The sequence below is a fragment of the Dendrobates tinctorius genome, unplaced genomic scaffold (genome assembly GCF_039654945.1).
Source record: "Dendrobates tinctorius isolate UK_male_01 unplaced genomic scaffold, ASM3965494v1 ptg000016l, whole genome shotgun sequence".
Lineage (NCBI taxonomy): Eukaryota > Metazoa > Chordata > Amphibia > Anura > Dendrobatidae > Dendrobates > Dendrobates tinctorius.
In genome coordinates, this window is record NW_027361684.1 from 33,586,438 (window position 1) to 33,613,884 (window position 27,447).

The window sequence follows — 27,447 nt, forward strand, 5'->3', positions numbered from 1 at the left end:
CATGGAAATGCAAAGCAGAGAGTCCAAAGAAAAAACTACAAACAAACGAGGTCTGAATGTGCAAAATACCAAATGACCATATACTGGATAACAGATAAAGTACCACTTTGTCTTTCAAATACATGAGCTACAAGTTAGCGACAAGTGTGTAAAAATAATGTGAGGTTAAATGAATCATTATATTTCTCATGCATTGGGCCCTGTACATGTCATACGTTACATACTTTTTCAATTACTTTTTGCTCAGACTTTGCAGTTAGTATTTTTTGGCCTTTTACAATATTGTAGTGTACAGTGTTAAAGAATCCACATTATTAAAATGAAAGGGGTAGTGCCACATTGCAAAATGTATCACCCATCCACTGAATAGGCAATTCAACTCTGATTACTGAGATCCCCACTGCAGGAATCCATACCGATCACTAGAGTGGGGAAATCTCCCCAGTACAACTCACTGCCCAACCGCAGCTTCAGTCGAGTGGTTGTTGGGTATGAACCTTTTCCTTCTATTAAACGACTGTGGGTCAACGAATACAGCGGACTGCTGCACTGTTTTAGCTGGCAGTATTGATCATCAATCACCAATGTTTAGGTCAGTTGTAATAAGTCTATAAACTACGGTAGTTAGACTAATCAACAACTCCAGTAGTTTGTAACGGACAGGAGATGGGCATCCTTTGTAATATCAGCTTTCCCACTAAACCGGAGTCGCAGTTTTAGAAGACTAGGATTAAATAAGGTGACGAGATTTTACAAAATACAGTAATGATTGTGATCCATCCATCTAGATCTATATTCCATAAACTACAGATCGAGCAGCCAACATGTCAGGTCTTACATGCAAATATATGGCCTTACTCACCGGAATGTTTCATGTGTTGGAATTTTTGCCGCTGATGATATCCTCTCCACCTGGCCTGGAGGAAGGTTGCTAAAATAGAAGATCCAAGGTAAACTTCTGTCAGATCTGTGTTTTATTTTATTACATGCATAACAGTGATTCCAGGTAACAAATTGGACAATGGTCTCAGGTCATCATCATAAAGGATCTAACACAACTTAAAGAGTATATACTCATTGCAGAAATTACAAGTGACAAAACTTGGTACACAGCTATAGAAATATATAAGAAAAATAAGAGATGAAACAAAATGAAAGTGTAAGAGGAAAAAAAAATAATAAAATCAACCAACCGATGCTCTGCTTCCTCACTTCTAAGGCATCCTCTGTAGCAAAGAGAGTTTTTGGGAAACGAATAAAAATTTTCGTCCTAAAAGAAAATACATAAATTATACAAGTCCAGATAGAAACTAGGGGCCCCATTCATCGAAGTCTTCACACCAAAATTCTGCTGCAAAACATTTAGAAAGAGACAATTTTGTGCAATTTGAAGATGAACGCTAAAATTTTGCTTTGGCGTTTTTCACACCACTTTCATCCAGCTCTGCCAAAGTGGGCAGAGCTGGGGTAGGACTGGGCATGACGGCCACACGAAAAATTTGTCAAAAGTGGTGATGTACATTACACCAAAAATTTCACTCCAGTTACTTAGACTGAAGTAACATTTTTGGCAGGGTGTAAGGCGCATCTTATGCCTCAGTGTTCCTCAGTAAAACTGGTGTACGGAACGTCAGCCGTGATGACTCGGTGCCTAGATTTCTGTCTTGTAAAAGCCAGATCGTTTTACAAAAATATTTAATTTCCATAGGGCATAACAATACGTACTTTAGTCATCACAAGCAACATTCCTTAAAGGAGTTGTCCGGACTTTTCACATAATCTCAGTACATATCTGGGCTGCAGAGTGGTGACAATAAGTAATTTACCTTCTGTCACCAGTTTGCAGGGTTTTCTAGATATCACTCTCTTGCTTCTGAGCAGAACGTCCAAGGGGGGTGTGTGTTCTGGCATTGAAATGAGAACTGGTCGTTTCCTCCTACTCTACTAAAAACCTGCCCTCTATAGCAACAACCCCACCCTCCATAGCAACAGGCCCTCCCCATCCACATGAACAAGCCCTCCTCACACAGTAACAAATCCTCCACCTCTAGCAGCCTCAGTGCAGAGAGCAGAACCACCCAGCTGCTCCTCCCCCAGACACACACTGAACAGTTATCTATGGAAAGTGAAACTCTAGTAAGGAGGGAAAATCGTCCTGTATTCTGGGCCACTCCATGATTACAATACATAACTCACTAATTATCAGTGATTCCTTCCCTCACTGTCCCAGGCTGCTGGCAGTAATGAGGCTCGGGCTGGCAGTGATGGGGCTCGGCTGCTGGCAGCAGTGAGAACAGACTGTGTGATGGCCAGTGATGGGGGTCTGCAGCTTCTAATCTGCACAGGGGATGGCAGTCACTGATGTAATCTGTTCTGTGACAAAGCCTCTGCTGTGTGAATGAGACAGCTCTGTGTCACTGATGTCTCCACACAGCAGCAGATTTGGTGTAGTGTATGTGTGAAGCTCCACCAAGCTCCAGTGACCAGCACCACCCACTGCCCACTCATTGGCTGTCAGAGTAAACTACACCAGCACTCATCTTTATCATCATTCCAGCATTGGAAAGAACACAGCAGTGAGCCTGTATTTGTGAAAGCAAAAAACAAATGCAACATCTCAAATCTTACCTGCCCATTTTATACTCCTCTGGTTTATACCCAAGACTCTTGACAAGAACTGCCACTCCGTCCATTACTCGTCCATCCCAATTTGGCCACGTCTCAGGACAAAGAGATTTGTACCTGGAGATAGTAAATTGATACTTGAACATGAACATACTATTAACGGTACGGTGGGACACCAATGTATTGTAATACCTTTGTAAGAAGAACTCATATTTTCGCCTATATGCAAATCCAGCACGGCGTACTCGCACATTTTCAATCAGCCCCAAATATTTCACTTGGTGTCTAATGAGAACCTCATCAAAACGGGCTACAATAGAGTCATAGTACAGAATGTCAATATAAAGCCAAACACAAGGTGCTAAACATACATATAGCATACCAATTCCTGAACAAATACTGACATATCCTCAGTGTCCCTCCTGCTGCTGAGATCTCACACTGCTCAGCACAATATGCTGCTGTCTGCCAGGTTGGATGGAGATTAAAATACACCTGGATTCATGAGTTATTTCACGCCATAGCTGGATGTAGAAAACGCGTCTTAATATCTGGCTTATACAGCCATTTTTACATAGATTTCCTCCAGTCTAATCAGGTTTAAGAGATGTATTTAATAATATATGTATGTAGTTTGTAATGCAAAATATAGCCAATGATCCACTTATAACCCTGGTGCCCATCTTAGGACGACAAAGCATTTGGTCGCTGTAGGCCAAAGCAGAACAAAATGAATAGTGGTGCTTGGCTTATTTTTTGCTTTTACAGGTATAACAGCTACAACCATAAGAATGACTAGGCTTGGTCACATTACAGTGAGGCAAGAATGCCAAGAGTCAGACCATCCAATATTAGTTACTTATTTCAGGCTACCATTTTAAAAATATTGATAATCCACAAAGTCTAAAAATATCTATTTACCTAAATTAAGTTATTATGAAAACTCCATTAAAGGGAAATCTCAAAACCCAAGTACTAAATATATTGTAAATCGTTCATTGTCAAGCCATAATGGGGACAAGGTGGAATTTTAACTGGAGCTTAAAGTATAAAATGCTACTTATTGGGTTTATTTTACTTGGCATGCGGATATTAGTGTTATATAGCCAATGTCATGTAGCTCAGTGAACCTTTTATTACTGGAATACATTTCATGTTACTTGTCACATGAACAAACAAACCCATACCTGCTTGTTTGGCATCGTTTGGCTTTATGCAGCGCACATAAGAAGGCTCCTTGGACATGAGAATTTCCATCAGTTTTGCTAAACTGTTTTTAAACTGAGTTGCTGCCTATAAGTATAATAAAAATAATTCTTGGTAAGTTTAATGAACTAGATCACACAAGTTTTACAAAGCATTTTATAAAATAGCAACCCTCATTTGGGGAAAAGCTCGGCTGATCTTTAGTCGATGTGGAAACCACAGCTACAAGCACTTAAAGTAGATTGTCCAGAAGAGACCATCCACTTTATCATAGAATCATAGAATCGTAGAGTTGGAAGGGACCTCCTGGGCCATCTGGTCCAACCACCTGCTCAAAGCAGGATTCGCTAAATCATCCCAGTTAGATGTCTGTCCAGCCTCTGTTTGAAGACTTCCATTGAAGGAGAACTCACCACTTCTCGTGGCAGCCTGTTCCACTCATTGATCACTCTAACTGTCAAAAAGTTTTTTCTAATATCTAATCTGTGTCTCCTCCCATTCAGCTTCATCCCATTGCTTCTAGTCTTTCCTTGTGCAAATGAGAATAAAGTTGATCCTTCTACAATGTGACAGCCCTTTAGATATTTGTAGACAGCTATTAAGTCTCCTCTCAGTCTTCTCTTTTGCAAACTAAACATTCCCAAATCCTGCAACCTTTCCTCATAAGACAGGGTTTGCATACCGGTCACCATTCTGGTTGCTCTTTTCTGAACTTGCTCCAGTTTGTTGATGTCTTTTTTAAAATGTGGTGCCCAAAATTGGACACAATATTCCAGATGAGGTCTGACCAAAGAGGAGTAGGAGTATCGATTTGATTCTGTCAATCTTGTTATCACTGGTGGAGGTTGCAGGGACTTTCCTATACTGTAATCACATGCAGAGTCATTCTTCAGTGTCAGGAGAGCAGCACTCGGCGGAGCAGAACCGACACCTTTTTAGCAAATGTTTGACGTCTTGACACCTAAAACCCCACTAATGAAAAATTCTGAAGTGTGTCTATGGCATGTCAGAAGATTACTGATAAAGTCAAACTGCACTAAGGAACTGAAGCTTTTAGTAAACCTAACCAGAAACATATTTGTAAGTGGGTGATTCGGGATCTGGCACTTTACACAGCACAATCATGGTACCATGTACAAATAACTTACCTGTACATCTATAAAATGGGTGGTGCCCAAGTCAGTGATAAAGGTTTCCTACCAGCATTAATGGGGAACATTTTTGGAAACTAATACAAGACAACGTAGCTGTAATTCACTATATGTCTCTGCCGCTAGATAATGGAATCCTAGAAACATGTTGTATTTGTGAGACACTTCAATAACCTTTGTTATTTAGATCATATATACTGTGGCCCCGCTGAATATGATGACTACTTTATATCTTATGAATATTGTGCTGACAACTCACCCAATATCCTACTTTTAAAAACTGTTTGCTCTCTGGCAAAGCGTGGATACTTCAGTGATGGGATTGGGACATCAGCAGCCTTGGAAGCCAGTATTATGCCTTCAAAGGAGCACAGCTACCCAAGGTCAGCAACCCTAACCATCATTATCCCTATGTGCACCCCTTTTCTTTTTTGTTTCCTTTATGCCTCCCTACACAATTGGCAATGATGAGGAACAATTCCACAAAATGCTATATAAGAAAAAACAGCTATAATAATTAACAACCATTTTCCAAAAAGAAAGGAAAAATAAAGTATTAAGAAAAAAAAAAAAAAAAAATTGTGTGCAGTCACAGACTGAAACCGCTTTCATGTGCATGTGTGGATAATAGCCTGTAGATCCGTACAGGAAAAACTTTCAGTTGTTACTTTCTGAATTGTCGTCACTTGGACAACTGCTCTTACCGTCTCTGGCCTCTTCTTGTCTGTCAGCTCAGATCTCTCAAAGCACTGATGGACAATTGGATTTCCAGAGTCACACATAACCTGTGATGGAGAAGAACACGTGTGATTGTTACGGAGCTGCTTCCCAAGAGGCTTAATGTTACAGAACTGTGTGACGTTAAATAGAAATATGTTAGGGGGATCAGTAATCTAGGTCATCACACAAAGACCATCATTCACTTACTTCTTTTAGATTTCTAAAAAGCAGATCATTGTTTTTATCCAGAAATCCTAAGGAAAATAAATAGAGATAGAAGTAAAAAGAAACAACTCTCAGCATTGTATACTTATTACCGTACCTACAGGCGGATTTTTTTTTTGTTGTTTAAAATTCTTTGAACATTTTTACCTTCAAACATACAATTTATTTTTGTACAGCAGATATGATACTAAGTAGGAGAGAGGAAGTGTCAGACACTTCTGGCACCAGTGTTCCAGCAGAACAAATTAATATCAGGCCTCCCAAAATCAAACATGCTCAACCTCTGAATCTGCCAATGGTCACGTGGCATACGTCTGAGTATTACTCCTCCAAGAGGCAAAGCTGCAAAGTGCACGATGTCGGGGTTCTCATATTCAGATCCCAAATCCAAAAAGTTTAAATTAATCCAATTATAAGAATGAATGCAAATTACCTACTACGCTGTAGTTCACTTCTCCAGCATAGTGAAGCAGGCGAAATTCATCTCTTCCAACGCACTTTCTAGTTTTCTGGTCTCCAAGTTTGTGTCTAGATTGAAAAGGCAAGTGATAAAGACAAAAACAGTCTACAGGTTTCTGCAAAATGATATACTATATGTTTATATTTAAAAAGTACTAAAGCAGATTGACAGGTATTGGTCTCTGAAAATCCTACAACCTGCAATGAGTTTATAGGAGAAGTGGTAACATTTTCTCATTGTGGAGAGTGACATACCGGCTCTGGCATGCCAATGCAAGGAGGCATAATCGCCGTGCAATGCTCCTCTGGAAAATTAAATATGCAAATTGCTAGGTGTCCAAATCATCTCTCATACTTTGCACTGACGAGGAGCAATATCCCGAAATACTGTCTGCAAATTGAAATTTTGATTTGGCTTTTATCCTAAGTCACATTGCAAGGCTCGTTTAAACGTAGATAGTAACTTTTAGGATTGCTACTTCCAATAGGTGGCACTATAGAGTTTTAGTCCTCTTCCTCTCTTTAGAGGAATTTTGCATTTTCATAGGAGAAGTGAATTCTCTTTATACAAATGGAAAGGGGACTAGATCATAAACACAACAGAACAGCTCAATTTGAGAAATTATGGTCTCCATGGATAGATACCCCATGGGTTGTTTTCTCACGTGATCGGTTATGTACTCATTATTTATACCTTTTCAGCAATGCATAGTCAATACTGTATCACTTCAAAGCAAAGTTTCTGCTATTTCTCTTCATTAAACCACACTTTTCAATTTCTTTTTGAGCTATTTTTCCCTCTATTTCTTCCGAGAACCATAACTTTTTTATTTTTCCATTGACATAGCAATATCAGGGCTTATTTTTTGGTGGGACAAATTGTAGTTTTGTATGACACCATTAATTTTATCATACAATTTACTGGAAAAAAATTCCAAAAGAAGTGAAAAAAAAAAACAATTCTGCGATCCTTTTTCAAGTTTTGTTACTATGGTGTTGATCAAGTTTAAAATGACCTGACTATATGGTTCTCCAAAAAATTATGATTATGGTGTGTGGTGTGACTGGTGGTCGCGTGGTTAATGGGAGGTATATGTCACAGGGATGGATGCTCCCTGCGATGCAACCTGGAATATTTTGTCTTTAGTGCACCTGGGTCAGGGTTGCGGGTAGCTATATTAATGATGGGAGGGTCTGGCTACCCATATTACCTCACCTCTGGGTGAGGATGCTTACTGTACCCCTTTTTCCCCTGTGTGTGTGGTTATGAGTTTCAGGACCTGCAGTGAGATCATGACCATGTGACCAGCACATGTCATCCATACTTCACCTGTGGGTGTGGTTACAAGCTATGTAATCGAGGTGTGTTTAGCACATGGGAGTGAGTGCTTGGGAGTCTGGCAGTGTGGACAGACTTCCATGTGTCCAGGCTGGATACTACAGAGGGGTCTGTATGCAGAGAGAAAAGCCACCCTGTGTCAGTGGCTCCACATAGAGCCTGGGTGCTGGACATTGCAAAGCCTGTGTACCCACAGGCCTGAGAGAGCACAGCTCTGCTATGGACATTGATGCTGTGTCTGCCTGATGTAAAAACTGTTTACCTTTTTGTTGCTGACTTGATGGTTTATTAACCCCTTCACCCCCAAGGGTGGTTTGCACGTTCATGACCGGGCCAATTTTTACAATTCTGACCACTGTACCTTTATGAGGTCATAACTCTGGAACGCTTCCATGGATCCCGGTGATTCTGACATTGTTTTCTCGTGACATATTGTACTTCATGTTAGTGGTAAAATTTCATTCAAATAACTTGCGTTTATTTGTGAGAAAAACGAAAATTTGGCGAAAATTTCGCAATTTTCCAACTTTGAATTTTTATGCCCTTAAATCACAGAGATAAGGCACACAAAAAACTTGATAACTAACATTTCCCACATGTTTACTTTACATCAGCACAATTTTGGAACCAAAATTTTTTTTTGTTAGGAAGTTATAAGGGTTAAAAGTTGACCAGCGATTTCTCATTTTTACAACACCATTTTATTTTTAGGACCACATCACATTTGAAGCCACTTTGAGGGGTCTATATGATAGAAAATACCCAAAAGTGACAACATTCTAAAAACTGCACCCCTTAAAGTGCTCAAAACCACATTCAAGAAGTGTATTAACCCTTTAGGTGCGTCACAGGAATTTTTTTGAATATTTAAAAAAATTGAACATCTAACTTTTTTTCATAAAAAAAATACTTCAGGTTCAATTTTTTTTATTTTACCAAGGGTAACAGGAGAAATTGGACTGCAAAAGTTATTGTGCAATTTGTCCTGAGTACGCTGATACCTGATATGTGGGGGGGGAACCACTGTTTCGGTGCATGGCAGAGCTCAGAATGGAAGGAGCGCCGTTTGACTTTTTCAATGCAAAATTGGCTGGAATTCAGATTGGACGCCATGTCACGTTTGGAGAGTCCCTGATGTACCTAAACAGTGGAAACCCCCTACAAGTGACCCCATTTTGGAAACTAGACCCCCCAAGGAACTTATCTAGATATGTGGTGAGAACTTTGAACCCACAAGGGCTTTACAGAAGTTTATAACGTACAGCGGCACAATTAAAAAATCATATTTTTTCCACAAAAATCTTTTCACCCCAATTTTTATTTTCCCAAGGGTAACAGGACCCTAAAAGTTATTGTGCAATTTGTCCTGAGTATGCTGATACCCAACATGTGGGGGTAAACCACTATTTGGGCGCATGGCAGAGCTCGGAAGGGAAGCAGCGCCATTTGACGTTTTTGGCTGGAATTGAGATCGGACACCATGTCGCGTTTGGAAAACCCCTGATGTACCAAAACAGTGGAAACCCCCCACAAATGACACCATTTTGGAAACTAGACCCCCTAAGGAACTTATCTAGATGTGTGGTGAGAACTTTGAACCCCCATGGGCTTCACAGAAGTTTATAACATAAAGCCATACAATTAAAAAATCATATTTTTTCCACAAAAATGATCTTTTCACCCTCAATTCTTATTTTTCCAAGGGTAACAGGACCGTAAAAGTTATTGTGCAATTTGTCCTGAGTACGCGGATACCCCACATGTGGGGGTAAACCACTATTTGGGCGCATGGCAGAGCTCGGAAGGGAAGCAGCGCCATTTGACGTTTTTGGCTGGAATTGAGATCAGACACCATGTCGCGTTTGGAAAACTCCTGATGTACCAAAACAGTGGAAACCACCCCACAAATGACACCATTTTGGAAACTAGACCCCCCACGGAACTTATCTAGTTGTGTGGTGAGCACTTTGAACCCCCAAGTGCTTCACAGAAGTTTATAACACTCGGACGTGAAAATAAAAAAATCATTTTTTTCCACAAAAATGATATTTTTGCCCCCAATTTTTTATTTTCCTAAGGGTAACAGGAGAAATTGGACCCCAAAAATTGTTTTGCAATTTGTCCTGAGTAGGCTGATACCCTACATGTGGGGGTAAAACACTGTTTGGGCGCATGGCAGAGCTTGGAAGGGAAGGAGCACCATTTGACTTTTTCAACTCAGAATTGGCTGGAATTGAAATCAGACGCCATGTTGCATTTGGAGAGCCCCTGATGTGCCCAAACAGTGGAAACCCCCCAATTATAACTCCAACCCTAACCCCAACACACCCCTAACCCTAATCTGAGCCCTAACCCTAGCCCTAACCCTAGCCCTAACGGGAAAATGGAGATAAATACTTTTTTTTTAAATTTTATTATTTTTCCCTAACTAAGGGGGTGATATCGGGGGGTTTGATTTACTATTTATGGCGGTTTTTATATTTGGCAGCTGTCGCACGCTAAAAGACGCTTTTTATTGTAAAAATAGTTTTTGCATCACCACATATTGAGAGCTATAATTTTTCCGTATTTTGACCCACCGAGTCATGTGAGGTCTTATTTTTTGTGGGACGAGTTGACGTTTTTATTGGTACCATCTTCGGGCACGTGACATTTTTTGATCGCTTTTTATTCCTATTTTTGGGACGCAGAATGAACAAAAACCAGCGTTTCATGAATTTCTTTTGGGGGGGTGCGTTTACACCGTTCCGCGTGCGGTAAAATTGATAAAGCGGTTTTATTCTTCGGGTCAGTACGGTTACAGCGATACCTCATTTAGGTCGTTTTTTTTATGTTTTTGTCGGTTTTATGCAATGAAAACTATTTTATATAAAAAATAATTATTTTTGCATCGCTTTATTCTGCGAGCTATAACTTTTTTATTTTTTCGCTGATGATGCTGTGTGGCAGCTCGTTTTTTGCGGGACAAGATGACGTTTTCAGCGGTACCATGGATATTTATATGCGTCTTTTTGATCGCGCGTTATTACACTTTTTGTTTGGCGGTATGATAAATCATTTTTTGCTTCGTTTTTTATTTTTATTTTTTAAGGGGTTCGCTAAAGGGGTTAACTAATGGGACAGTTTTATAGGGCGGGTCATTATGGACGCGGCGATACCTAATATGTGTACTTTTATTGTTTTGTTTTTTTTATTTCCAAAAAATGGATTTATTGGGGGAATTTTTTTTTTTTTTTCTAATTTATTTGGCGATTTTTTTAAAATTATTTTAACACTTATTTTTTTTTTTACTTTATTAAATAGTCCCAGGTGGGACATCACTGTCCTGTGACAGCTCGCTGATCTGTCACATCACAGATCACTGTGACAGATCAGCGATCTGACACAGGCACTGCAGAAGGCTTCCTCATGCCTGCGCTTTGCAGGCACTGAGGAAGCCAGCTTCCTCAGGCCCCCGAAGGCCCCCGTCGCCATCTTGGATTCGGGGGCCTGGAGGAAAGGAGCCCCCCGCAGCAGCGCTGCACATTGCGCTGCCGTGGGGGGCTCAGGGAAGCACGGAGGGAGCCCCCTCCCTGCCGATGCTTCCCTTTAACCCCCGGTACACCGCAATCATGTTTGATCGCGGTGTGCAAGGGGTTAACGTGTCGGGGGCGGTCCGTGACCGCCCCTGACACATTGTGCCGGGTGTCAGCTGTGATAATCAGCTGACACCCGGCCGCTGATCGCGCCGACGTACTATCCCGTCCATGGGCATAGGGGCCCAGGTCCCATGGACGGGATAGTACGTTGGATGGCAGAAAGGGGTTAAACAAACAAACAAACATGGACGTTGGAGAATGTGCCTCCTGTTTCCTCCTACGCAGCTGAGTGAGTACAATCCTTACAATTGGTGCTAGACTGCGGGCAATGGTCCAAGAAGCACATGTTGCAGTGCTGGCTAATCCGAGCCCAAGGAGTGGACGGTCTGACAACCGTGACTGAAACTGACCGGGGTCAGTGAGAAGTGGCTATAGGGTGCCTCTGAGGATAAGAGGTATCCGGAGACGCTGTAAAGCTGAGAGTGTAACGGACAGGAGTCCGTGTTATGCTGACCGAGGTCAGTGAGAGACTGTTTTTTTTTTTCTTATAAAGCTGAAGGTGTTACGGACATTGTACCGGTGGGTCCACGGAATTTATTTTTTTCCTCTGTTTCAAGTCAGTTTGCTGTGGCTCGGCAGGGCCACAGACTGAAAATGTCTGGAGGTCCGCAAAGCCGTCTGGGAGGTTTGCAGAGCTGGTGTGGAGCCATGCAGCAAGAGGTTCGGCAGCAGGAGCTGCAGTTGCAGCAGCAGATTGCAGCAAGAGGTTCTGCAGCAGCAGGAGCTACAGTAGCAAACGTAGGAGCCTTGCTGTGAGGAACTGTTGGGGCAGACAGACTGCCGAGCACAGGCGGTGAGGGGCCTGTAGAGGGACATGGGGAGACCACGGCGTGCACCTAAAAAAGGAGTGGAGTCCCAAAATATGGATTTTTGTGATAACTCACCGTAAAATCCTTTTCTCCGAGACGCTCATTGGGGGACACAGGTACTGTGGTTGTGTGCTACCGCAGCCTGGAGGCTGACACTAAGTGAAAAAAAGAGGTTAGCGCCTCCTCCGCAGTATACACCCTCGCCCCGATTGCGGGCGGAAACCAGTTTAGTGCAAAAGCAGTAGGAGAACAACAAAAATCAGCCATAATGCAGATAACAATATGTCTAGAAAGGAACCACCCTAACATCAACAAAAATGCACATCAATTAAATAAACAAGAGCCAACTGGCTATCAGGGTGGGTGCTGTGTCCCCCAATGAGCGTCTCGGAGAAAAGGATTTTACGGTGAGTTATCACAAAAATCCATGTTTCTCCTTCATCTCATTGGGGGATATAGGTACTGTGGGACGCCCTAAAGCAGTTCCTGTGTGGGAAGTTGACTCACCAATCCAAGCTACATGCACCTCATGTCTAAAGGTGCGCCACCACTGCTTGGAGAATCCTTCTACCCAGGCTCGCATCTGCTGAAGCCTGAGTATGGATATTGTAACGTTTGGTAAACGTAAAGGTTGCTGCCTTGCACACCTGTTCCGGAGAAGCCTGGTGCCAAAGCGCCCAAGAGGCGCCCACTGCCCGAGTAGAGCGCGCTCTGAACCCTGCTGGAACCGCCGCACCCCTGATGCGGTAGGACTCCTGAATAGTTAGACGGATCCACCTGGCTATGGACAATTTTGAGGCCGCGAGTCCTTTCCTGTGTCCCTCGGGGAGCACGAACAGAGTGCCGTCCGTGACACGTACCTCCTGAGGGCTCTTACCAGGTCCAGTGTGTGAAGAGCTTTTTCCACACTGTGTACTGGCGCTGGACAAAACGAGGGCAAGACAATACCCTCATTAATGTGGAACGAGGAAACGACCTTCGGCAGAAATGGGGGAGCTGGTCTAAGCACCACCTTATCCCTGTAGAAGGTGAGAAACGGTGCTCGGCAGGATAGGGCCGCCAACTCCGAGACTCGCCTAATGATAGTTATGGCTACAAGGAATACCACCTTCCAGGAAAGGTACGACAAAGAAATATCTTGTAGAGGTTCAAATGGAGCTTCCTGCAGAACACTCAGGACCAGGTTAAGGTCCCAGGCGTCCAGGGGCGCCCTATAGGGAGGCACCAAGTGGGAGACCCCCGGGATGAAAGTCATCACCTGCATATTGGTAGCAATTTTTAGCTGGAAAAGGACGGACAAAGCCGATATCTGTCTCCTAAGGGAGCTCGGGGCCAACCCTGAGTCTAGGCCCGACTGGAGAAAGGCCAAGATGTTGGGGATAGAGAATGTCAGTGGAGAAAACCCGAGATATCGACACCAAGCAAAGACGAACTTCCAGGTATGATGGTAAATTCTCGCCGAGGTAGGCTTCCGGGCGCTAACCATTGTAGCGACCACCCTGCCTGGGTCAGAATCCAAGATTCAACAGCCATGCCGTCAAACACAGGGCCCCTGAGTTCAGGTGGAAGATCGGGCCCTGGGACAGTAGATCCGGGCGCTCTGGGAGACGCCAAGGAACGTCGGCAAGCAGCTGCACTAGATCTGCGTACCATGCTCGACGGGGCCAGTCTGGGGCCAGCAGAATTGCTGGGACCCCTTCTGTTTTGATCTTCTTGATGACCCTCGGAAGTAGTGGCAGCGGGGGGAACAAGTATAGAAGGCGAAACTGGTTCCATGGCAGAACCAACGCATCCACAGCGATCGCCTGTGGGTCCCGGGACCGGGCGACGAACATGGGTACCTTGGCGCTCACCCTGAAGGCCATCAGATCCACATCCGGTGTTCCCCACCTTTGGCAAATCTGCTGGAAGACCTCGGGGTGCAGAGACCATTCCCCGGAAGCAATACCCTGCCGGCTGAGGAAGTGCGACCATTGCCCCTGGGTTGTGTGGTGGCGAAAAACTGCTCCCCAGCCGAGGAGGCTGGCGTCGCTTGTGACCACTAACCACTGGTTTGGGGGAAAGGGTTACCCCTGAAGAAGGGAGGAACTGACTGTCCACCATTCTAGTGACTGTCTGACCTGAGAGGACAACCGGCACCGATGATCGAGCGTGAACGGGTTCTTGTCCCAGGATGACAAGAGGGCGTGCTGCAGGGGCCGCAGATGAAATTGGGCGAACGGAATCGCTTCCATTGTCGCCACCATTTTCCCCAGTACCCTCATCCCAAAATGAATGGTGTGAGGGACTAGTTGGAGAAGTTTGCGGACTCCTTGCCGGAGCGCTAGGGCTTTGTCTTGAGGGAGAATTACCAACCCTCAGGTGGTGTCGAAGATCATCCCTAAAAAAGAAATCCTCTGAGCTGGGACAAGGGATGATTTCTTCATGTTGACCAACCACCCTAAGCGGGAGAGGGTATCTAGCGTGATGCTGACACTCTCCTCGCATGCCCGGAATGAGGGGCCCTTGACCAAGAGGTCATGTAAGTATGGCAATACGACTATGCCCCGAGAGTGTAAGATGGCCATGACGACTGCCATAACCTTTGTGAACACTCTGGGGGCGGTGGCTAGCCCAAAGGGCAGTGCTGCAAATTGGAAATGCCGGCCATTGATGGCGAAGCGTAGAATCCTCTGATGCGGAGGAAAAATGGGGACCCATGGCCGATATAACTGAACGGAGAGATTCCATTCCATCCTGATGAACTTGTTCAGGAGCTTAAGGTCCAAAACAGGCCCGACTGTCCCGTCCTTTTTGGGGACCGCGAACAGATTGGAATAAAAGCCCTGAGCCTTCTCGTGCTCTGGCACGGGAATAATGACTCCGCTGTGCTGGAGTGACTCGATGGTTCCTATCAACGCCCTTACCCGGGCCTCCCCTTTGGGAAGAAGACGGGAAAGAAAGAACTGGTTTATGGGGTACCTGACAAACTATCTTGTACCCCGAAGACACCATCTCCGTCACCCATGAGTCGTGTGCTACGGTGATCCAGACGTGGCGACACCAAAGTGGGCGGCCGCCTACTCTGCTGATGTCGCCTAAAAAATGCTCACTCATTTGGCTGAGGATCATTAGGACCTGGTTCCCCTCGACCTGGGCTGGCGAGCACACATCCTACCCAACGGGTTGGCTCTATATGAGACCTGCCTATCCCTATCTTGGTTGGAGCGACGGAGGGCTCCTGGGTGCGTTCGGAGTCACAGGCTTCGCATAATTTGTTGCTCTGCGCCCGCGGAAACACAGCCGGACAGGAGATGCATGCAGCGTATAGGAACATGTGTGTCTTCACTTTCCCGGCCATATTGTATCTGCCAGGCATCAGTACTGCCCTGTTGGGGGGGGGGGGGCACTCCTCGATTAGACGTAGCGTGGCCTCTAGAGTCGGGGTCACACTTACCCCGGTCCTGTGTCCCCACGTGTCCTTGCCACGCGCTGCTCCTCTCAAAGATGCGCTCACTTCAGCTGTGAGTGGGTCGACTGAGGCAGCCGTCCTTTCCCGGTTGCGGCCTACCCTGGAGTGAAGCCGGGGTCTCAATTTATTCGGCGCCCACCCAGGCCACGGAGGGCGGGCTGCCGTAAGTGACGTGGAAAAGGGAGGGCGGGACTTCCACCCGCGGCCTAACACCGGCCGAAGCCGTGGACTGGATTTTTAGCGTCCGCCCGCGGAGGAGTGGCGGGCACACATCAGCCAAGGAAGCGTGGCCAGCACCGGGACACGGCGTCAGGCACGCCGCCAGAAAGGGGGGGGGGGGGGTGACCTTCGCTCGACCGCCTGAAGCGAAGGGCTCCAGCCCTATGGACGCTGCCGCAGGGCCCTCCCAGGCCATCCCCTCCATGACGACTTCGCCGATCAGGTAGAGGGGAGGGGGCCATATCCAGGACGGTGCAGGCACACTAGCTCCGTCCTCCTTCCAGGGATGAGGAGAGGGACCGTCCGCCGCCTTGCAGCACCGCCGTCTAGCGTTGGTGGAGCAGTGGGGGCCGCGTGGACTGTCTTGTGCCTCTGTACAGTCCATGGTTTCAATACCTTGGAGTGGTCAGGGCTAAGTCCGACATCATGTCCCATGTCGCAGGAGAGGATACGTGGAGGGACACTCACGCGTGCTCGCCCGTTGATGTTTTGGGGAAATCAGAGCCTTTCGGTAGGGTCCGTTTCCCCTGTCTTGTCTTCACAGAAGCTAAAAATAAAAGAGTCTGGGGAAAACGGCCCAGCTATGTCCCACGGTGCGGGAGAGGATACGTGGAGGCGACACTCACACGTGCTCGCCTATTGTTGGTTTGGGGAGATCGGACCCTTTCAATAGGGCCCGTCGCCCCTGTCTCATCTTCATAGAAAAAAAAAAAAAGTCTGGAGAAAACCAGACGTGTGTGCCTCCAACGGACACTAAGCATAAAACTGGTTTCCGCCTGCAATCGGGGCAAGGGTGTATATGGCGGAGGAGGGGTCAACCTCTTTTTTTTTCTCACTTAGTGTCAGCCTCCAGGCGGCGGTAGCATACACCCACAGTACCTGTGCCCCCCAATTAGACGAAGGAGAAAGGGGGCAGTGACACAAACAGGGATGGTGGCCCACAAGGGGGTGGAGTTCCAAAAGGGGCAGCGGTGAATGCGCCGATGGACTGTTGCCGGGTTGAGTGTTAGAACACCGCATGTCCAGGATGTTGTACTGACTTTCCATCTGACAAGATGTCACAGAGCTGTTCTGTAGAAGTCAATGGAGAGTGCGTGACTGGACTTCTATACTCGGGGAGCCTGGTGACCCTGGTGAGCGCCACACTCCCTGTCTGATTCCCAGAAGGAAGATGGAAGTCCACTGCGTTCATGGGGTCGCTAGGGATTATCCGGTGGCCAGGGTAATCATTGAGACGCCCACTATTATTTCCAGCCATGATGTCCCTGTAATCCCAGACTTGCCATTCCCTGTAGTAATAGGCCAGGACTCTGAAAGGTTTTGGGACTTGTGGGAGGAAAGTGGAGTGTCTGATTGCTCAGAAGGGAGCCATAATGACCCTAAGGGAGCCCCACCACAGCATGTGGCTGTAGTGGTTCCGGGTGGTGTGTTGTATAAAAAGGAGATAGCGACACCTAAGGTCGATAGTCCAGAGTTCCGGGTGACCGGAAGAAAGTGTGGGTCCGACCAACTCGGGGACTTAGTTGGGGTGAAGAAACGTGTGACCATGCGAAACAGGGTAGCTCCAGGAAAGGGGTCCAACACCTGTTTAAGTGGGGACTTGCTGTTCCAGGATGACAGGGTGAGTGGGGGTGACTCCAATTCAGACTGTGACTCAAACGCAAGGGAAAGAGAGTACAGTAAGGTGGAGCCGAGTAAAAATGACAGATCTTCCTCTCTTCGCCGGGGACATGGGGGCCGCGGAAAGGCGGGACAGGCTACACCCTCTGAGAAGAGAGATGATGAGGAAGAGTCAGGGACAAGTACAAATCAGATTACTGTTCTTGATAAAGTGACCTCCTTATCTCTGACAATTCCCAGCACAAAGGTAGGGCTGGAATTAAAGCAGACCTGTAGTAGACCCACATCTGCAATACCCGGAAAGGGTGAAATGGCTCAGTATGAAGAAGGCTCCAGAGTACCTGATGCTGAAGTTCTCTGAAGTTACCGAAAGTCGAGAGAGAGTTGAACCTGAGGATGCAGGAACAGGTGGAACTCTGAAGAGGCAGAGTGTGGATGAGCAAGAGGGCCCTATTGAAAAATACGGAGGTGCTCAGAGAGGCCCAAGAGAAGCATCAGAAGGAGCTTCTCCGGAGAGAGGATGAGGGTCGCTGCTTGGCAGAGGAGCGAGAGAGTTCTCCGAGAGTTCAAGATAGAGAAGGAGACTAATGCCCAGCTCCAGAAATCCACGGATGACCGGGAAATCGAACTGTTGCACTCTACTGATCTGATCGCAATGAAGGAGAGTGAGCTGGAGAGGCTGACCAAAGAAGGGGCCCTCCATAGAGGAAGAAATCCAGCAGGGGAAGTGCCACGCAGATGGCCATACAAGGGACATCGATGTCCGGGAAACTGTGCTGACGCTCAGGTCGAGGAGGTCTAAAAGTATGTTCAAGAAGGTGAGACTTCGGGTTTCAAGTGCATAATAAGTGGTACCCGAAGACATGCGAGAAGCTTGTGCCAGTGACGCTGTGCATAAGGCCTTTAGAAAGGTCGTAGAAGCGTGTAGTGTGTACTGGGCACCAGAGACTCAACAGTTGGTCATACTGTCGACTAGGGAAGGCACAGTGAAACGGGTGGCTATCCTGAGGGATATACACCTAGAATGCCTCCGCACAAAACAGAGGATCCTCTTGAGGAATAAGGAAGCCGCTCGACGTCTATTGCGTGCGAGGAAAGTTCAAAGTCAGCGAGGCATTGTAGAAGACATCATTCAAGTGCCCAGGGAGCTGGTGAGGAGGGTCATTGGAAGACTTGGGAAAGTAATGCAGGAGATGGTGAATAGGTCCGGTGTGAGGAGAGTGAGGATTCCGGCTGATGATGAAGCCCAGGTCGTGGGAGAAGATGGCATAGTTCCATTCCTCGTTGTCGGATCCATGGAGAGACTTGGGAATATCCGGATGCTCCTGGGGTATTGCGTGATGTACCTGAAGGAAGTAGAGCAACTAAGACTTGAGAGAGAGTAAATCAACAGAGAGCTGTAGGAAATGGGAAGAAGATGGCCGCCACCTTCAACTCGCGGTATAGAGAGGCGAAGAGGTTTGCTTAAGACTAGAAGTCCTCAAGCTGGAGCTAATAGAGGAAATAGGGACAAATGGAAGGACTGCTCTCCGGGCAATAAAGACCATGGGAGAAATGGCCAGCAGAGAGATAAGAGAAGGTGGCCTGATGGAAGAGGTAGAAGCAGTGAAGCCTCAGTTAGCTCAGGGCTGAGTGACCTAAGCGAGAGACCCTGTAGCAGACGAAACATGGATTTTTGTGAGTACTCACCGTAAAATCCTTTACTCCGAGACGCTCATTGGGGGACACAGAGACTGTGGGTGTGTGCTACTGCCGTCTGGAGGCTGACACTAGGCATACAAAAAACAAGTTAGCTCCTCCTCCGCCACATACACCCTCACCCCGATAGCGGGCGGAAACCAGTTTAGTGCAAAAGCAGTAGGAGAACATCCATAACTTAGCCTTAACGCAAAAAATCATATGTCTGAAAAAGGACCACCCTACATTAAATAAGGAATTATACTAATTAAACAAACAAGAGCCAACTGGCTATCAGGGTGGGTGCTGTGTCCCCCAATGAGCGTCTCGGAGAAAAGAATTTTACGGTGAGTACTCACAAAAATCCATGTTTCTCCTTCGTCTCATTGGGGGACACAGAGACTGTGGGACGTCCTAAAGCAGTCCCTGGGTGGGAGGATAACTCACCGATCCAAGCCGAAAGCCCTCCTGTCTAAAGGTGTGCCACTGCTGCTTGGAGAAATTTTCCTACCCAGGCTCGCATCCGACGAGGCCTGAATATGCACATTGTAATGCTTACAAAAAGTGTGCAGGCTGGACCAGGTTGCTGCTTTGCATACCTGCTCTGCCGAAGCCTGGTGCCGAAGCGCCCAAGAGGCGCACACTGCCCGAGTAGAGTGCGCCCCTATCCCTGTTGGAATCGGTGCGCCTCTAATACGGTAAGCCTCCTGAATAGTTAGGCGAATCCATCTGGCTATGGTTGACCGTGAGGCTGCAAGACCCTTCCTGCGCCCTTCAGGAATCACAAACAACGAGTCCGTCTGGCGAAAAGGTGCTGTCCTTGACACGTACCTCCTGAGAGCTCTTACCAGATCTAAAGAGTGGAGCGCCCTTTCCACTCTGTGTACTGGCGCTGGACAAAACGAAGGCAGAACAATGTCCTTATTAATATGGAAAGAGGACACGACCTTCGGCAGAAAAGGCGGCGGTGGTCTAAGGACTACTTTATCCTTAAAAAAGTCAGAAAAGGAGCTCCGCAAGATAATGCTCCTAACTCCGAGACCCGCCTAATGGAAGTTATGGCTACCAAGAATACAATCTTCCTGAAGAGATATGACAATGAAATTTCCTGTAACGGTTCAAACGGGGCTTCCTGTAGGACACCCAGGACCAGGTTAAGGTCCCAGGCGTCTATGGGTGCTCTATAGGGGGGCACCAAATGAGAGACCCCCTGAATGAACGTCCTGACCTGCATATTGGTAGCGATCCTTCGCTGAAAAAGGGCTGACAAGGCCGATATCTGCCTCCTAAGGAAACTCGGCGCCAACCCTGCGTCTAGGCCGGACTGCAGAAAAGCCAGGATGTTGGGGGCCGAAAAGGATAATGGCGCAACCCCGTGTTCTCGATACCAATGAAAGAAAACCTTCCAAGTGTTATGATAAATTCTCGCCGAGGCCGGCTTCCGGCGCTATCCATTGTCGCAACCACTTAACGCCCAAATCCCGCCTGGGTCAGAATCCAAGATTCAACGGCCATGCCGTCAAAGCCAGGGCCCCTAAGTTCGGGTGGCAGATCGGCCCCTGAGACAGTAAGTCTGGCCGTTCCGGTAGACGCCAAGGCACGTCTGCGAGGAGCTGCACTAGATCCGCGTACCATACTCGACGGGGCCAGTCCGGGGCCAGCAGAATTGCCGGAACCCCCTCTGTCTTGATCTTTCTGATGATCCTTGGGAGAAGCGGCAGTGGGGGAAACAGGTATGGGAGCCGAAACTGGCTCCACGGTAGGACCAACGCATCCACCACGACTGCTCGCGGGTCCTGAGACCGAGCGACAAATGTGCCCACCTTGGCGTTCTCCCTGGACGCCATCAGATCCACGTCTGAAGTCCCCCACCATTGGCAAATCTGCTGGAAGACCTCGGGGTGAAGGGACCATTCCCCGGCCGCGACGCCCTGCCGGCTTAGGAAATCTGCTGCCCAATTTTCCACACCTGGTATGTGAACTGCTGAGATTACAGAGTGGTGCCTCTCGGCCCAACGGAGCACATGCTCTATCTCGCGCTTGGTTGCCCTGCTGCGCGTGCCTCCCTGGTAAATTCACGTACACCACTGCCGTGGTGTTGTCTGACTGAACCCGGACTGGGCGTCCTGCTAGCAAGTGCTGCAGCGCCAACCGCACCGCTCGAATCTCCAACAGGCTGATCGGAAGACGAGCCTCTTGAGGCGACCATTGACCCTGGGAAGTGTGATGCCGGAAGATTGCCCCCCAGCCGAAAAGACTTGCATCGGTCGTGATCACCAACCAATGATCTGGGGGAAAAGGCTTCCCCTGACGAAGAGAGGAGTCGCGTGTCCACCACTGAAGCGCCCGTCGAACCTGATAGGGCAACCTGCACTGATGATCGAGGGAGAACGGACTCCCGTCCCAAGCCGCTAAGAGAGCATGCTGCAGGGGACGGAGATGAAATTGAGCAAACGGAATTGCTTCCATCGCCGCCACCATCCTTCCTAGAACCCTCATCCCGAACCGGATAGTATAAGGGCCCGGTTGTTGAAGACTTCGGACTCCCTGCCGGAGCGCCCGAGCCTTGTCCTGAGGGAGAATTACCAACCCTCAGGAATAGAATCCTCTGAGCTGGGGTAAGGGATGATTACTTCCTGTTGATCAACCATCCTAGGCGAGCTAGGGTATCCAGTGTGATGCTGACATTCTCAAAGGAACCTTTGAAGCGGGGGAAAAATAGGGATGTGCAGGTAGGCATCCTGGACATCGATCGAGGCCAAATATTCTCCGTGCTCCATGGACGATATGACCGACCGGAGAGATTCCATGCGAAAACGCCTGACCCGGATGAACCTGTTCAGGAGCTTTAAGTCCAGAACCGGCCTTACTGTTCCGTCCTTCTTGGGGACTGCGAACAGATTGGAATAAAATCCTTGGGTCTTCTCGCACTCTGGTACAGGGACAATGACCCCGTTGCGCCGCAACACCTCAATGGCCCCTAGCAATGCCTCTGCCCGGGAATCCGTTTTGGGAAGCCGGGAAAGAAAAAAATCATCTTGGCAGATCTTTGACAAACTCTATTTTGTACCCGGAACACACTAATTCTGCCACCCATGCGTTGCGCGACACCGTGACCCAGACGCGGCAGAACCTGCGCAGACGTCCGCCTACTCTGCTGTCGTCGGGTACTAGACGCCTCGAGTCATTTCGCTGAGGGCTTCTGGGACCTGGCCCCCCCTTGATCTGGGCGGGCGGCCCCGCATCCTACCCAGCGGGTTGGTTCTATACGTGACCTGACGCTCCTTGTCTTGGCTATAGCGAGCTGGGGCGGAGGTATTGGCCACTGCCATCCATCCGGGGGTGCGAAATGCTCGAAAGCGTGCCTGAGGTTGACGAAAAAACGGCCTAGTCTTTTGCTGTGGAAGGAAGCGGCTTTTTCCCCCTGTAGCATCTGAAATGAGCTTGTCTAACTTCTCCCCAAATAGCCGATTACCCTGAAAAGGCAGGGAAGTCAAAGACTTCTTAGAAATAGAATCAGCCCGCCATAACCTTAACCACAAGGCTCTCCTAATGGCGATTGCATTTGCTGCCGCTAGAGCGGCGCCATTAGCCGCATCCAGGGATGCATTAAATAGTCACCCGCCATCGCGATCTGACTTGCTATCTCAGCCACTTCCGTCGGCAAATCTCTATCCTGTAGGACCTTGTTTAAAGAATCTGACCATGACATCATGGCTTTGGCTACCCACGTTGCCGCAAAAGAAGAAAAGAGCGCTGATCCCGATGCCTCATACACCGAGCGAGCTAAACCTTCTATGAGTCGATCCTTGGGGTCCTTAATGGAAGAACCGCTAGGTACTGACAACAAGGACCTTGAAGCCAGGCGTGACACTTGGGGATCCACTACCGGAGATTCTGCCCATTTTTTACAAAGTTCCGATGCGAACGGATATCTCGTTTCCAGCGTTTTTTGTCCTGAAAAACGTTTGTCTGGACGTTCCCTATGCCTCTGCACTATATCCTCGAACTCAGGATGAGTGCTAAATACTCTATGTGGTCTCCTGGTCTTCTTAAAGGATACCTTATGACCTGCGGTTAGAGAGACATCATCGTCAATACCCAGAGTCTGATTGACTGCTTCAATAAGACTGTCTACCGTCTCCCGGTACCCCGGGGTATCCAGGTCCAAGGATTCTTCCCAGTCATCACCTGAACTCTGCTCGCTCCCAGAAAATGGTGACGGTGAGCGAGATGCCGCACTCACGGATGCTGAGGCACCAGAGGGGCCTGGAGACGCAGTACGGGTTCTTTTCCTGTGAGTCTGCCTAGAGAGTGTGCGGCCCCTGCAGGCCGGAGGCTCTTGTGAGGTGGATGAACCCTCCCAAACAGGCGAGCCGTCGTCTCTACCCCTAGCCGGGGCCTGAAGGGTCTCAAACGCCTTCGTGAGCGAAGCCATGGACCGAGAGAGTGATAACGCCCATTCTGGGGGATCCAGACCCCTGGGCTCTGTCGCAGGGGAGGGCTCCTGGGCGCGTTCGGAGTTGCAGGCTTCACATAACTTAATAGTCTGCGCTCGTGGGAACATAACTCCACAGGACACGCATGCGGCATAAAAGGAACGTGTGCGTTTTACCTTTTCCAGACATACTGCTGGCACCGGCCCACACACAAAAAATCCCTCAAAGGTTTGGGGGGGGTAGGAGGAGGGGGAGGAGGGTACCCTGTAGTGCCCTAGTGTGGCTCTGGGACGGGGTCGCACTTACCCGCTCCTGCGCGTCTCTCCCTGTGCTTCAGTTCGCCTGCCTCACTCCTGATAGGCTGCGATTCTTCTGTTATCGCGGCCTACCCTGCCTTGCCGCCGGGGCCTCAATTTAATCCGGCGCCCGCCCTGGAGATGGGGGGCGGCGCCGGAGATGACGTCACGCGCAGGGCGGCGAAGCCGCGGGCTAAATTTAGAAACGGGCGGCGCCTCCGCCCACGGCCCAGGCCGAAGCCGCGGGCTAAATTTAGAAACGGTCCGCCCGACCGCTACCCCGGCCGCCCGCCTCCCCATGCCCGGCCGGTGACGGGGGGCGGTGCCGGAAGAGACCTGCGCCCAGTGCGGCACTTCCGCCTGCGGCCCAGGCCGAAGCCGCGGGCTAAATTAGAGCCGGTCCGCCAGCTTGGCACGCCGGCAGACCGCTACCTCGGCCATCCGGCTGCAGCTCCCCCCACTTCTCCCGGACCACGCCAATACCCGGAGGGAGGCGACCAGGTTAGAGGAGCGGAGGGAAGGGGGGGGTGAGGGAAGGGGGGAAGCGTGCCCCCGACTTCTCCGAAAACGCTGCCCAGGGCCCTCCACTCGCTCCAGCACATACCTGAGGTACTCTGTTTAAGACGGTGCAGGCACCCTAGCTCCGACCGCCTTGCAGGGGCGAGGAGAGGGACCGTCTGCCGCCATGCAGCACCGCCGTCATGCGTTGGTGGAGTCATGGGGGCCGCACCGACTAGTCTTGTGCCTCTGTGGAAGCCCATGGTTTCAATACCTAGGGGTGGACAGGGCTAAGTCTGGCATAATGTCCCACGTCGCGGGAGAGGAAACGTGGAGGGACACTCGCACGTGGTCGCCCGTTGTTGGTTTGGGGAAATCGGATCCTTTCAATAGGATGCGTTGCCCCTCTTATCTTCATAAAACAAAAAACAAAGAAAAAAAATAGATGTCTCGGGAAAAGTCCCAGATATGTCCCTCGGTGCGGGAAAGGATACGCGGAGGCGATACTCAACGCGTGCTCGCCCGTTGTTGGTTTGGGGAGATCGGACCCTTTCTATAGGATCCGTCGCCCCTGTCTCATCTTCATGGTAAACTAGAGAAAAATAGTCTGGAGAGATCCAGACTGCGTGTGCCTCCATAAGACACTAAGCAAAAACTGGTTTCCGCCCCCTATCGGGGCGAGGGTGTATGCGGCGGAGGAGGAGCTAACTTGTTTTTTGTATGCCTAGTGTCAGCCTCCAGACGGCAGTAGCACACACCCACAGTCTCTGTGTCCCCCAATGAGACAAAGGAGAAATGACAAAGGGTCAGACCAGACAGGACGTATGAGTGCAAGGGAATTATGCCTACATACTGACCGATGGGGGCGGGGAAGGCCTAATAGATTTCTGATGCTGAAACATCAGGCGACAGTCTGATAGCGCATTGTTCACAGACAGGGATGTGGTGACAGTGACGGACTATTATAGGATTATTTTTAAGAAAATGTTATTATGAAAGTGGAGTGATTAAAACATTTCTTAAAAACTATTTTTTACTTTTTTTTTAGTCCCCTTAGGGGACTTGATTCGTCTAATTGCTTGGTTCTATATTTTTCAATACAATCATATTGCAGTATTTAGACAAAATGACAAACACGGCAGACATGAGGGCCTTCAGCAAGTCTCTGGCAGCAATGATAACCATCGACGATTGCACTATTTAAAGGCTGCCGTCAGTGATAGACAGTGGTATTATTTGTTGTAACTGGAATACCATTTATAAAAGGAGTTGTCTACAACTCGGACAACCTTGTCTTAAATGGAACCTGGTTTTTCCCATATAACCTACGGTTACCACCTTTCAGTCCTGTGTTACAGCATTCTGGATTGCTGTATATGAGTCTCCAAGCCGCCCTGCAATACAATATACTCACCTACAAGGGGCGGTCCGGCATCGCAAGAAGGCGCCAAACCAAAACCAGCGACAGCCATCAGAGAGGACCGCCCAGTAAGTGAGTATAGTCAAAGGTATTTTCTTTTGTTTTGGAGACTTACATACAGTAATCCAGAATACTGTAACACAGGGCTGATAGGTGCTGACCGTAGGTTACATGGGAAAAACCTGGTGACAGGTTCCGTTCAATATGACACGGTTATTGACTTTGTATAATGTCTCGCGAGTGCTGCATCATTTAGAGGCAGCAAATGGGCTGCTTCAGGCACACTTTCCTCGGTCAAAACATAAAGGTCAGTGAGAAGTATGAGCGTTGCAGCCAATTAGCGGCCGCTGATTGGCTGCAGTGCTCAGGTGACAGTATCATGTGAGCATGGGGAGATTTGGCGCACACATTGTTGGAACTGGGCCAGTGCGAGAAGTAAGAGTAATGACTTATTTATTTTACGTAGGGAACTAGGATTGTCCAAGTAAAGGGAAAACCTCCAAGTAGCCATCAAACATGCAAAATCCTTATATATATGATAAACAGGTACAGATAGCACAGCAATTATAAAACATGTCCTATAACAGGTATTTCCAAACATTTCGCTGTGCTCATATGTGCTAAATTGTGGCATCTCATGGCTAAACTACAGTCTTTGTCCTTAATAATCTAGTGTTATAAGGTATTCTCACTAATAATACAGGCCGTCATGGTTGTCCTGTTAAAATTATTGATTTTAGAGCTTATGCCAATTGTTGGCCAAAGATTCCTTTATAAACTAGAAAAATACTTCTTGGATTTTACAAGTACATGGATATAAATGGGGATTAAATAGAAGTTGATAATTTAAAAAAAAAAAAAAGTGTGCCAAACAATCACTGTTCATGAATTGATCTATGATTAAGAGCTGCAGCAGTTCATAGATTTCCAATTTATACTCACGTTACAAAGTGTGGGTGGTTTTTCACAGTGTCTTCCAACTTTTCGAGGAATGTCATATCTGTGGCTTCTCCCGGACGCAGACATTCTTCATCCTATTAAGAGGAAAAGAACAGAGATTATACACTAAGTCATCAATACTGGCCCTAAACAGAGCACAACCCCATGTACTCGGAGCGCATCCTGTTTGCCAAGCAGCGAGCGCAAAAATAAACAGACTTACCAGGATGGAAATGATCCCTTTGTACTTTTCTTCAACGAGATCGCAGATTATTTTGTTATTAAAATATTGCACAGGCTCCCACTGACAAGTAAGAGGAGAAACACTTCATTAATAACAGTGGAAAAGACAAACCAAACCTGCCATCATGCAACATACAAATCCAGCATCATGTGTTACATGGAAAATATCATCTGAGTGATAATGTATCACCTTGGATAACCCACTGCAGCAGGGTAATAGGACCTAAAAATACATTGGATTTAATACACAACTTGTCCTTGTGCTACCGAAACCTTTAAATAACAACCCTATAAACTGTACATTAAAAAAAGTTAAAAACATTTTTAGAACCTTAATGACAGCCTATACGGACCTGAGGACTAAGGTGATAGCGCCTCCAATGTGCGAAAGCATAGCAAGCATCAGCTGGATATTATTGATGCATCTGCCATGATCATTTTTTGCATTGATCAAGTCCATGAAGTTAATTCCC

The 27,447-nt window shown here is 47.6% G+C and overlaps 1 protein-coding gene across 3 annotated transcripts in view; it reads right to left on the reverse strand.

Annotated features, from left to right (window-relative positions):
- Positions 1 to 27,447, reverse strand: part of MYO1C (myosin IC) — a 162,855-nt gene that overhangs the window by 29,163 nt on the left and 106,245 nt on the right. For all 3 annotated transcript variants that reach the window (XM_073565650.1, XM_073565648.1, XM_073565649.1), the window contains exons 13-22: positions 26,955 to 27,035; positions 26,735 to 26,826; positions 6,361 to 6,455; positions 5,910 to 5,956; positions 5,687 to 5,767; positions 3,813 to 3,918; positions 2,818 to 2,935; positions 2,629 to 2,742; positions 1,194 to 1,270; positions 863 to 931 (exon numbers count right to left, since the gene is read on the reverse strand). In XM_073565650.1, the coding sequence (XP_073421751.1) occupies positions 863 to 931; positions 1,194 to 1,270; positions 2,629 to 2,742; positions 2,818 to 2,935; positions 3,813 to 3,918; positions 5,687 to 5,767; positions 5,910 to 5,956; positions 6,361 to 6,455; positions 26,735 to 26,826; positions 26,955 to 27,035 (880 nt within the window). The remainder of the gene's footprint in view (positions 1 to 862; positions 932 to 1,193; positions 1,271 to 2,628; positions 2,743 to 2,817; positions 2,936 to 3,812; positions 3,919 to 5,686; positions 5,768 to 5,909; positions 5,957 to 6,360; positions 6,456 to 26,734; positions 26,827 to 26,954; positions 27,036 to 27,447) is intronic.